The sequence below is a fragment of the Lycorma delicatula genome, chromosome 8, assembly GCF_047948215.1.
Source record: "Lycorma delicatula isolate Av1 chromosome 8, ASM4794821v1, whole genome shotgun sequence".
NCBI lineage: Eukaryota > Metazoa > Arthropoda > Insecta > Hemiptera > Fulgoridae > Lycorma > Lycorma delicatula.
In genome coordinates, this window is record NC_134462.1 from 611443 (window position 1) to 624775 (window position 13333).

General features: G+C 28.4%; 1 protein-coding gene across 3 annotated transcripts in view; it reads right to left on the bottom strand.

Annotated features, from left to right (window-relative positions):
• Nucleotides 1-3106: 3106 nt before the first annotated feature.
• Nucleotides 3107-13333, bottom strand: part of Nca (neurocalcin homolog) — an 84852-nt gene continuing 74625 nt past the window's right edge. For all 3 annotated transcript variants that reach the window (XM_075373086.1, XM_075373085.1, XM_075373087.1), the window contains exons 4-5: nt 7641-7829; nt 3107-3374 (exon numbers count right to left, since the gene is read on the bottom strand). In XM_075373086.1, coding sequence (XP_075229201.1) covers nt 3180-3374; nt 7641-7829 — 384 coding nt within the window. In that variant the 3' untranslated portion in view covers nt 3107-3179. The remainder of the gene's footprint in view (nt 3375-7640; nt 7830-13333) is intronic.

Consider the following 13333-nt stretch of genomic DNA (forward strand, 5'->3'; position numbering starts at 1 on the left):
TACATCTCTAAGATAACATTATGATTGTGGATTTCAAACTTTTTTTATCAGACAGAAAAACATTCATTTCAAACTCAATGTAAAATTGGGTCAGGTTCTAAATTAAAAATTGATTTCCAAAGATATATTTTCATTAGCTAACCAGAATTAATGAAGAAATTTTCAATATTTAGAAAATTATACATAATAATCATGTTTATAACAAAAAAACATTAATGAAGTACCTTTGGAAAAAATTGCAACAAAACAATACAGAATCGTTTTCTTTTCCAGCAACAAACAACACCTTTTCATGTTTATTACAGCACATTTAATCCAGTAGTTATAAGTGAACAAACAAATTGTTAAAATGTATACAATTTACTCTGGCTCAATGCTATATAATTTTTTCATACTTCCAAAAAATATAAATCCAACTTGTAAGGAACACATTTTAAGAAAAACTGACAAACTAACAACAGGATGATGAAAAGGCTATTTAAGCATAGTTTTTTAGAGAATTAAAAACATTACAGTAGATTTGCAAACTTTATAAACATATTTTGTAGCAAATAATTAAATTTTAGATTACTTTCATAAGTAATGTTCAATGGAATTTTAAATAAAAGTATCTTGCAAATAAGAAGCCTTGTATTATTTTTTTAAATTTATTAATTTTACACATAAAACACATTCTTTTCCTTTAAGTTATTAATTTTATTCGTGTACAATAAGTTTATTGCTTTCTATTAACAACATTTAATAGACAAAAAACTGTCTTGATAACTACAAAAAAAATGTTTGAAATTCAAAAAAATGTTTTTTGAAAATTTGGCTACTCCTTTAGATATTTTAAAAAATAAGAAATTCTCTATCAAACATGACACACAAATTTGCGTTTTTTTGACAACAGAACCATTATTTTTAATTGGAAGACATTGCAATGAATAAAAGTACATGATAATAATCGCTAATAATAAATGACAATTATCATAAAATCTATTTTTGAAATTTATATGCAATTAATCCTGCAACTCTATAATATGAAGAACATATATAAAAATCTATATATTAATTTTGTAAAATAATAATTATTATTCATTTAAACATACACAGCAAAATAACAGATTTAACTTCATTAGAAAAAAGAAAAAGCAAAAATTAAGTCGCTTAAATGAACTCTTTACAAGAAAAAATAAATTAAATGTTATACAGGTATTTCACACATTCACACGCATACACAAAAAGAAAATTCAAAAACATTAACCTTTAATAATTATATCATTCATTCACTCGATTAATAAAACAATACTTAATTATTAACTTTAAAAAATTACAAATGTTATGCCTAATCTTAATCCAAGTTTACAGTGGAAGTCCATGAACATGAATAAGCAAGTAGTATGATAATGTAAGACAAGTAAACATATATATAATCAATACATTATACAGAAATACATAAAACTTTTCAAGAAAAAGATAAGAAATTAATATAATAATAATAGTAATAATAACAAAAATAATGATTACGATAATAATAATAAAGATGATGAGAATTTATGCAACAATTTAATATTGGAAGAGAAGTTGACATCATGAACCATTCAGACTGATTTATATATATAAAACACTTTTAACAATATTGAAAAACACTATATTAATAATGTTTAAAACACATAAGAGGTGCTATACAACACTAATATACGAGATGTGTTAAAATAAAAAGAATTGTAAAATTTCAATCAAATAACATATTTAACTTCATGATGGAAATGCCACAATCATTCTATCCTTTTTTGCCACAATCAAAAATAACCTTCATAATTGACATCAAAAATAAATTTTTTAACCCTCAAATTGTTCTAGTCATAGTTCTCTAGATTAGTGTGCTGCTCTTGATAAAACATTTATGGTTTAATTTATGTTGTCTTAAGCCACACAATTGATGATACAACAATTTATTTTAATATATATATATATATATATATATATATATATATATAAATAAATATATATCAAATCAGATTTCTGTTAATCTTAATCACACAAGTGAATTTGAGAGTTTAACAAAAACAATAGTGTAGTTACCACTAATTAAATGGAAGCTAAAATATATATTTTACATTCAATCAGTTTGTAAAATAAAATTGATTAAAATGGTGGCAGCCAACACATTCACATCATAAAAATACCCAAATAAGCTAAAAAGAATGTTGTGGTTTGATGTAGATAAAATCTCCAGTTCAATTCCAGTCTACACCACAGCTGGAAAATGCCACTATAATGAAATACTAATAATTTTTAAACACACCTCGTATATATAAATATATTTATATCTGTTATGTACTACATCAAAAAAATTAATTACTTTAAAAATGAAAAGAGCACAATCTTAAAAATTGTACATATGGAAAAAGGGCAACAATGAAGAATTTCAACAATCATTTTTTTTTAATATAATAACAACAACAACAAGTGCATGCTCAAATGTGATCATCAAAAATTTTTTACCATAGATTTGATTTTTTTGTGTTTTTTTAAATTTTATTTATTATTATTATATATATTTTTTTGTAAATGAGGAAGAGCACAAAAAACAGTGAATGAACAACAATAGCAAACAACAGATACAACAATCAATGAAAAATTATGGAAATATGGATTTAATAATTTTTTGGAGGGGGTATAAGCTTTTGTATTTTAAAATTAAGACATTACGTCATAATTGACATTTTCACCATAATCACTCTGTTATAATAACAGCTTAAATATTTTTTCTTGCTATTAAAGAAATGATTTTAATTTTAAATTAAATAATAGACTAACAAAATTAAATATAATAAAAGCTAATATCATTGATATCATATTTATTTTCATATAATGTCTTAATATTAATAGAACATAATTACAAAAATCAAATCACGCACTTTTCATACATGGCTTTACCTCCACCTATCACTTAGGTGTATTATTTGTGACAATAGGTAGCATTTAAGTCTCTGTAGGAAGACAACAAAAATAAATCCCAAACAGAGCACTACACGCTAATCATGCTATGTATTTAAGAAATGACGAACAAAAAGAAAAAATCCAAGAGGGAAATGTTTCTTTACTGAAAAATCTATCATTATTATTCATTTTCTTATTTTATTTCATCAATACATCATTTATTTATTAGTATATCTTTAAATTAGTAAATTTTATTGTGCCTGGGGATCACATTGCAAAAGTCTTACAATTGAAGGATCGCTTTTTGCACCTTCAATAAATTCTTCCAATGATAACTTTCCATCTTGATTTTTATCCATTTGTCGGAATATTTTATCAGTTCGTTTCTCTGGAGTGGATTCATCTTCAGGCATTTTCATTACTGATCCAACCATTTTGTAAATTGCCTACAAAAACAAAAAATATGCTTATTAATAAAAAAACAACTTTATCCTAGAACTACCCACAAATCAATTTTCTTTTTATTCACATTAAGATATCTTGAATAGTAGCATATAAAAAAAATAAATATATAAATTTGACATATATAATGGGTGATCAAAGTCAAGCAACCCAAATGATATCGAATGCATGCATCAACAAGTTTTCTTGTATTGCACATGATGTTTTTCAGTATAGCAGCAGTGATATTTATATACATTCCTCAATATTTTGTTTAAGTTCATCAAGTATATGCAGGTTGTTTGAGTACACATTATCTTTAAAAAAACACCACATATAAAAATCAGGAGGACTCAGGTCTGATGAATGAGGAGGCCATAGACCACAATAAATTATCCAGTTATTGAAGAAATCATGAAGAACTTGCATAATTTGCTGTGTGTACAGTTGCTCTGTCTTGTTGTAGCCAGCAATCACATTCATCAGCATGTAGTAAGGCTATAAACTGCATGATTATTTCTTGATACTATTCAGCGTTGCCTCTGAAAAAAAGATAGGCTCGACAATTCTCCAGCGACATACACCACATCCCAATTTTTTATGAATGCAATGACTGTTCATTGAGTATATGTGGGTTCTCTGAAGACCACATTCTGTAATTTTGGCTGTTAACATATCCGCTAAGATGAAACCATGCTTCATCACTGAAAAAAGCCTTTGTCTAGAACAGATGTGTCATTTCAAATGAAACTTCTAAACCGCTGACAATACTGCATTTGTTTCTCCTTATCTGGTTCTTGGAGCTGATGACTTTATTAATCTGATATGTAATTATAGAAATTTAGTAGCCTAATGAACACTTCTGTAAGATAGCTCAATTTGGTAAGAAAGATTTCGAAGAGAATATTTTGGAGAACAAAGAAGTGTTTCATTTATCGTCTGCAGACTTTCATCAGTTAAAACACTTGGGTGGCCGATATACTTATGATCATGCACACTACCTGTATCTTGAAAATGATTAAATAAACAACATATAGTGAATCTGTTTGGCATATTGGCATCTGGAAAAGCATTTAAAAATCCTCTTTTCTTGTCACTTCGTGTATGATTTCAATTCACAGTAACTCCACTAAACAAACTGCTTGGTGCAATGCCCACTGTTGCCTGGAAGTGTGATCTAGCAGAGCTAACATACACTATTCTGTCACACAAAAAATTACCCTAATTAAAACATCTTTTACAAATTTAACTATAATTCCTACAAAACGGAAAAATTTGGGTTGCATGACTTTACGATCACTCTGTATTTATTTATACATTGTTTTACAATGTTATAAACTATAATAAATATTACAATTTCTTTAATCAGGAAAATCTATACTGTAAATGCTCTTCCAACATTTTTTTTCAAAAACATTTATTTGATATTTAAATCTTGAAATTCACTTCATATTATTTAAATTATGAGTTCATGATTTTTCAGTTCTGCGTACATACAAATCTTCATTTTTCTTAGAAAAAAAGCTTTGTAAAACAGCTTCTCCTATTGAAATTTTAGAAAACGTATATAATTTGATGTATATTCTTTTTTAGTCATAAATTGTAAAACAAAAAATAACCAGTTTTTGGTTGGAGAAGATATGTTGCTTAACAAAGTTTTTTTGAAGATTGTAATATGATATTTATTAAGTAGATTGATAAATATACTTGAAAAAATAATTTTTTTTCTAACATGTACGTTGCAATCTGTTCAACTAGTGAACAATAAGCAACCCCTCCATGGCTCAATGTGATGAGAATGATTTGTATGATGTGTAAATGAGGTGGAGTCTTGTACAGGCTCAGACCAACTATTCTTGAGAAATATGGTAAATTGAATCCCAACCACCAAACTACACTGATATCCACTATCTAGTATTCAAATCTGTGAAAAAGCAATTACCTTTTACTAGGATTTGAACCTCAGAATCTTTGACTTTGAAAATCAGCTATTAAACAGGTGTTTTTCTGATGATTTTACCACCAGCCCAGTGGGCAAAATATATAAAGTATTTTGCTCCAACAAACATCTTTATTTTAAGATTTTTGAAAGGTGTTTTACAGCTGGTTAGCAGTATTTCAGCTGCTGGTTCTGGAGTTAACTTTTTAGCTGTTTGACAAGTATGCCTTTTGTAGGATTTTTGGGAACCAACCATTAAAAAATAACTTTTTGATAAATTCGTAACAGATGTGAAGAATAAAAAAAACAAATTTCATACTTTATGTTTTTAGTTATCACAGCATAGATGGTCAAATCTCTCTTTTTGGAAATTTAGAAATCTCTTCAATGCCAGGATTCTTAAACAGGAAATTTTATTATTTCAGTCAACGGATCTGCCACAATTTCTGTACAGGTTTGGCTGTATTTTTAACACTGTCAGCCAGTTTTATTAATGTTTACTTTTAGCTTGTTGTAATAGAAACTTTCTATTCAAGATTTTATGACTTGCATATAGATACGATTTTATGAATCACTGATGATACTTATTTTTCTCTTATACGAGGAGTGTTCAAAAAGTAACGAGAATTTTTGTTTTTTGGAAAGAATTTTATTTATTCATCTACATTAATGTTATCCGCATCAAAATAGTCCCCATTAGATATTATACACTTATGTCAGCGCTATTTCCAATCCCCGAAACTCGATCTTTGGAATAGCGTTTAGATCTTTCAGCTATTCACTTTTAATCTCATCTATGCTTGTAAAACGACGACCCTTTAAGATTCTCTTTATTTTTGAGAGTAGAGAAAAGTCACACGGAGCCAGGTCTGGCAAATATGGCGGCTGGGGTATCATTGCATTGTTGTTATTTTTGGCTAAAGATTGACGAACAAACAATGAAGTGTAAGCAGGCGCATTATCATGGTGCAAAAGCCATGAATTGTTTCACCACAAATCCAGGCATTTTTTTGGATTGCTTCATGCAAACGATGTTAAACTGGTAGGTAATATTCCTTATTGATTGTTTGACCTTGTGGCAAGAACTCATGATGCACTATGCCGTTAAAATTGAAGAACAAGATGAGTATAACCACATACGACCGTACTTGTCGACCTTTTTTTTGGTCTTGGTGATCCAGAATGCTTCCACTGGTACGATTGAGCCTTAATTTCAACATCATATCTGTAAATCCATGTTTCATCACCTGTTATAACGTTTCAGTAGTTCTGCATCATTGTTGACTTCATTTAGTAACTCCTGAGCAACATCCATTCGCCACTGTTTTTGTTCACAATTCAAAAATTTTGGAAAAAATTTTGCTGTCACACGTTTCATACCCAAAACATCTGAAAAAATTTTATGGCACTAGCCAATTGATATCCCAACATCATCAGCAACTTCTCTGATTGTGATTTGGTGATCATTCATCATGATTTTTTTTTACATTTTCCACGTTTTCATCGGTTGTTGAAGTGCTAGGGTGTACAGGGTGCTCTTCAAGGTCTTCACAACCTTCTTGTTAACACTTATACCACTCATAAACCCTTGCTTTACTCATAGCAGACTCACCAAAAGCAATATTTAACATTTTTAAAACATTGCTACACGTAATTCCATTCTTATAGCAAAATTTAAAACAAATTCTCTTATCCATTATTTATACAAATAAAAAATCGCAGATTGTATCAAAACATGTGTTATCCTTTTGACAGCTGACAACAAAATAAACATCAAATATGTCTAAAAATGTACAGATACTTTTCAGACATGTTTACCAATACAACAACGAAAATCCCAAGAATCAGACTAATACAACCCGCTAAATTTCAAAATTCTCGTTACTCTTTGAACACACCTCGTATCACCTAAACCCAGTCTTTTTAAAGACAGATTATTCTTTATTAAGGATATTTAAAACTTTCTATTTCTAAAAAAAGAGAAATATTAACATGATAACTGCTTTTGTTATTTACATACAAAGTACAATAATTATTTTTGCATGCAATTTATGTACAACATTAGGGGGGAGAAAAAAAATTCAGCTTACAGTAAGGTATAGAAAAGTTAAATCAGTAATGTTTACAGTAATGGAATAGACCATACATGATCATAAAGTAAAGAATTCAACACATATCATAAAAAGATAAACTGTTATGATACCACCATACAGCTTACAGTCTGACTTTGATTTTTAACATTATAGAACCATATAAATAATCCATCAATCAACTTCTTTGAAAAGTGATAATTTTTATAATTACAGTTAAGAAATGGCACAAACAAACTTACAGTAACAATTTCAAGCATTTCTTGTCGTGAAATGAACCCGTTACCATCAAGATCATACATACTAAATGCCCACTTCAGTTTCTGTTCGAGTTTTCCACGCGATGTCACCGAAAGGGCGCATAAAAATTCCCGGAAGTCAATTGTTCCATCTCCATTAGCATCAAACGTACGAAACACATGTTCAGCAAACTGAAATAACACAAAAAAACAAAAATTGTGACATATGTAAATCAACATGTCAATAAAAGAAAAACTACGAGAATCAGTAATGAACAAAATAAAATGTATAATTTTTACCGATTTCAATAACAGTTGATTTTCAGTCAACAGCAAAAACAGATAAATCTATAAATTGTTATATTAATTCTAAAAATTTTAGTATACTGCATGCTCAGTTTAGGGGTATGACATTGTCTTGTACCCAAATGACTGGGCTAGCGAATTTAAAGGACGGCATGAAAATGTAGCAAATAAGAGTTGGAGTAGATGTTCAAGGACAAGTGTGATGGATTACAACATTCAATCGATTCATGACCTCAATGAAGATGACTGGCACCTTAAGGTTGATGAAATTGCTTTGGAAGTGGGTGTCAATGTTTGACTGAAAATCAAAAACAGGACTGATAGGGAATTTTCCAAAGGCTCCTGAAATGATTTCATCAAGGGGAAATAATTGTTTTGCATTAAATAGTCACATATGATAAGACACTGGACTATGATTACACTTCTGAATTGAAACCTGTGGGTATGGAATGGAGAACTTTCTCCTGTAAAGGTAAAAACACATCCATCACCTGGAAAGGCCTTTGCAACCTTTTGAAACTGGGAGAGCTGACTGCTTGTCAAATTTCTCCATCAATTTCACAGTGAGAGTTCTGCATAGTACAGCTCTTTGACAGAGTGAAAGATGCCTATAGTAACAAAAGGTGCAGTCAGTCAATTATAGATGTGATTATTCTTTATGACCAGAACTGTATCAATGATTTTGGCACCCTTTGCAAATATAAATATGGTGCCCTTTATGACTATTTTTTTTTTAAATAGCTAAATGGCAAAAACATAATTAAAGAAATAATGTTATAATGAAATTTTTTATTACAATAAAATTAAATTGTACAAAATTAAGCTTGTTTTAAAACAATAAAAATGTGAAACACAGATTTACAATAAAACATACATTTATTTGTGGTACTAATTTGACTAACCATGCTTAAAATTTAAATAAAAATATTCATCAATAGTTTTATTTTTCTCACTTTTGAATTAGTGAAATCATTAATGATATCATCCAATTTCAAATCATTAATTAATTTACATTCTACTGATAAAAGGCTTAAATCTGAAGTATGATCCTGATTACTTGAAGCACTCAAATAATTTTTGTTTATTTCTGTCTTAACTATTTTTGTCTATTTCTGGGTATACAGCTGACAACAGATTTCCTTTTTCTTCTATTGATGATGAAATTAAGCCTTTTCTGGTTAAAAGAAAAAGACAACTCTTCCACAATCTGTTTAATGTAGTGAAAGAGTTCTTCCAATTGTGTTATTACTTCACCTTATAATGCTCTAACACTACATTTTAATGTAATCTAAACTCAGTGATTCATTATCGACAAGTTCATCTGTCATTTTCTTTTATCTGATTTGGTATTAATGTTTAATTTATCACAAAGATGAACAACCTTAATGAAAATTCTGATCTCTTTTCTTAAGTAATATATGAGTATTGACATTATTTAATGTATTTAGTACCAGATTCCAGAGCTTCAAAATATAAGAAATTTATAACTTTAAATTTGCTTGTACAGTGATTTGGCAAGCGAATGCAAGTCAGTAAAAGAATTGCCATCTTTCATATTTCTCAAGACTGAAACAATATCCTCAAATCAATCAAAAACTGCCTTGACTGCATTTCCTTGGTTAAAAAAAAATGACCTGCATGAATAGATACCCATTATGGTCCTTTTAAGTCTAAGCTTTGAACAAAACTTTTAATAAATGTACTGTTTACTGTTTATATTGTATTTTTCGTTGTAAAAAAGGTTTGTTTCATGTTCTGAGCGCCCTTGGTAAATGTTCCGTTGACAATGCCTTGGTATGGTCCTGTTTATGACTAACACATAGCCTCACACAGCTATTAGCATTTGATATAAACTGAACAAAATTTACTGGGAAATCTCAGAACATACTCCATATAGTCCAAATGTATCCCTCTGCAATTTCTTTTTATTTGGACCATTAAAGAAAGCACTGGAAGGATATCAATTTACAACAAATTGCGCAATTGGCTCATGACATGTCCTTAAACTTTTTATGAAGAAAGAATCCACAATCTCAAAATGTGTAAAACTTTAGAAAGAGTACATAGAAAAGAATAAATCATAAATATGTTTTATATTTATATTCTACATTAGTCATGTTAAAAACAAATCTCCGGTTTATATTTGATTGATCTAGCAATTGCATAGAAGCATGTATTGTGTGTAGTTATGTGTGTGTATAATTTATTTTAATTTATTTTTTCTTTTCCTTTCTTTTATTTTTGTTTAACTTTAAATTGAAATAAGAAAAAAATAACTGGTTTAATATTAGCTTAAAGTAAAAAGAAAAAATGAAAAAAATTGAGAAAAAAAGAATAATTTACTTGAATAAGCAAAGAAAACAAAATTCATTAAGGGAATCAATTAGTAAAAATAATGTAGAATATACTTTATATATTCTTACATTTTTAAAACATAATTAAAGTTAGAATAGAAATTATATTTTTTAAATAAAAGTTAATTGTAACTTTAAGTAAATTAACTATTATTGTATGAAACAGATTACTTACGTGCAATAAGTTGTGAGAAAATCCAATACTTTAAAAATAGTTATTCCTATAACTAAGTTTGGATCTATAAGTAAGAAAAATATCGAGCATATAGCATATTGAGTATTGAGCATATAATAACTCAATAACTCAATGATACCTGCTATATCAACATACATCTCTTTGATCAACACATTATAAATTCATGTAACTGAAATATATATTTATTTTCATATGTGAAAGAAGTCTTGTAACAGCTAACAGAAACTGTATTTTCTAAATATCTATTGTATTTCATAAAATATAATATTTTAATAAATATCACTGCTTTATTAATTTATTTATAATTTAATAATAGTAAATAATGAATCTTTTGCACAAATAAATTGTTTCAAAAATTCAATGGTTTAAAAAAGATGCATCGTCTTGATGAAGTTAAACCGGTGATAGAATATAAACTACATTTAAACATTTTCCTAATTGTTGCTTTTCTAGTATGTATATCTAATGAGTACAAAACAGAGATCTGTACTTCTTCAGAACAGATTTTCTTTTGTAAGCATAATAAATTAATTAAAAACATCAGTCTCAAAAATTTTAATTAAAAAATTATTAATAAATTTTATACATTAATAAATAAATATATATTTATATTTTAATAAAAAATATTTTAAATTGATTAAATTAGGATTATTCGGAAAGTTCTTGGCCTGACACAGAGATGGGACATCTCTGGAAACATGACTAGGTAAATATGTATTCTTAAACGACATGCTGCAAAGTTTCAGACATGTTGTTTAGTTGCTTGTGGAGATTGGTAAAGGAAACAGATTTTGACATTTTCTGAGAAATGTTGAAATAACTTCAATAAAATTGAAGTACGAGCGATTATAAAGTATTGTCTTGAAAGGTTTAATCCCTACGGTCAAACAAAATGAGTTACATAACACTTTAAAGAATTCTTCCTCTTTAATATCTGACGATAGAAAAATGGACTGCTGGATTTAGATATAGTCTACATTCAATCAAGATGATAAATGCTCAGAATGCACAAAAACTGCATTGACTGATGAAATCATCACAAAAATCTACAATCTGTATTAAATGATCGGCAACTGAAGGTACCTGGGCTTACTAACATTACAAACATCTCAATAGATTATGCCCACTATATTTTACATGATGTTTTGGGTATAAAAAAGCTTTCCACTCAATGGGTGCTATATTTGTTAACAGCTGACAAAAATGCATTAGACTGAACTGATTTAAATGTGGTTTCACAGAGTTTTTTTAACATTTTATATCAGTAGATGAAACACAGATTCACTATTATATGCAGAGATCAAACAGTGGATGAGAGCAGGTTAAAATAAACCAAAAAAAGCAATAACAGTTTCATCAGCAGGAAAAGTCATGGCTACAGTTTTTTGGAATTCTTGAGGTGTGTTGACTACCTGGAAAAAGGTGTGTTGACTACCAGATTACCTGGAAAAAGAGAGCACCATTACAGGAGTATTACGGTTCACTACTGGACTTATTGAAGGGTGTTGTTTAAGCTAAACATCCACATCTGGCTGAAAAGAAAAAGCTCTTTCATCATGATAATGCACCTGCACACAAGTCTTGAGTTACTGCTACATAATTCCATGACCTATGCTTCATAGTCCTTTCGCAAGTGCCAAATTCACTAGATTTGGCTCCCACTGATTACTTCCTCTTTCCAAACCTGAAGAAATGGTTTGCTGGACAAAGATTTACTTCAAATGATGAGTTCAAAGCTGAAACAGCCACTTATACTTGTAGCTGTACAAATCACATTATACTTGGGTAATAAAAAGTTAAAAAGTCATTGGTCTAAATGCATTGAATTGAAAACTCTTGTGCTTTCTTTGTAAAGCCAAGAGTTTTCCAAATGGCCCACATAAATAAAAAAAATGATTTAATGCATTTTAATAAAAAAGTTAAACACTAAATAAAAATAAGAGAAAAAATGTATTAATGTACGGAGTCTATCTACCTCTGTAGTTAGTTACTTAGTTCTTAGATGGTGCCACTGAAACGCTATTCTGAAATATGAAAATAAATAAATATAATGTAATCAAACTTCACCTATGCTCGCTTATTCAAGGTTAGTGAGTGAAGTTTAAGTTTGGTTAGATTATGTTAAAAATTTTATTTATTTATTTTCTTATTTCAATATAGCATTTCAGTGGCGCCATCTAAGAACTAACCAACTAACTACAGCAGTAGATCACCTTCTACATTAATACTGAAAAAAATTGTCGTTTTAATATCATTCTTTATTACTTAAGTAGAATGAATTTTCTGAGTAAATTCAATCATCAGATACAGTATTTCACATATTAAGTGTGCATCATGAAATTGATTGCTTAATAAAATTAAACAACCAGAGTATTACTATTTTAGTACCTTTGCAACAATACAGTCAGTATTTATTATAAATATGCGGCAAGTAATCCAGTATAATGAAATTTATTATCTTTTTCTGTTAATTTACATAAAACACACCTCTTATAGCCTATAAATTTATTAATCTGTGAGTATTGTTAAAACTGTAAAACAATTTTTTTTAAATTATTTTACTTTGTGCATTACTTTTTTAAAAAAATTACAAATTGTTCTTTGTACTACCTAGGACAGTTTAAGTTTTGGTAAGGTGCATAGTTAAGTTAAATATTTTTTTTTTTTTGAGCTCGCATATTTTCTAAAAATTTTGATTCAAATGACTTTACATGATTCAAAACTATTGACTTATATCAGTAAATGTCCTTGCATCAGTAATTATCTATTACACATGTATAAAATAAATGAATAAGAAATAGAAAAAATATATACAACAGGAAGAAGCATCAATAATAAGT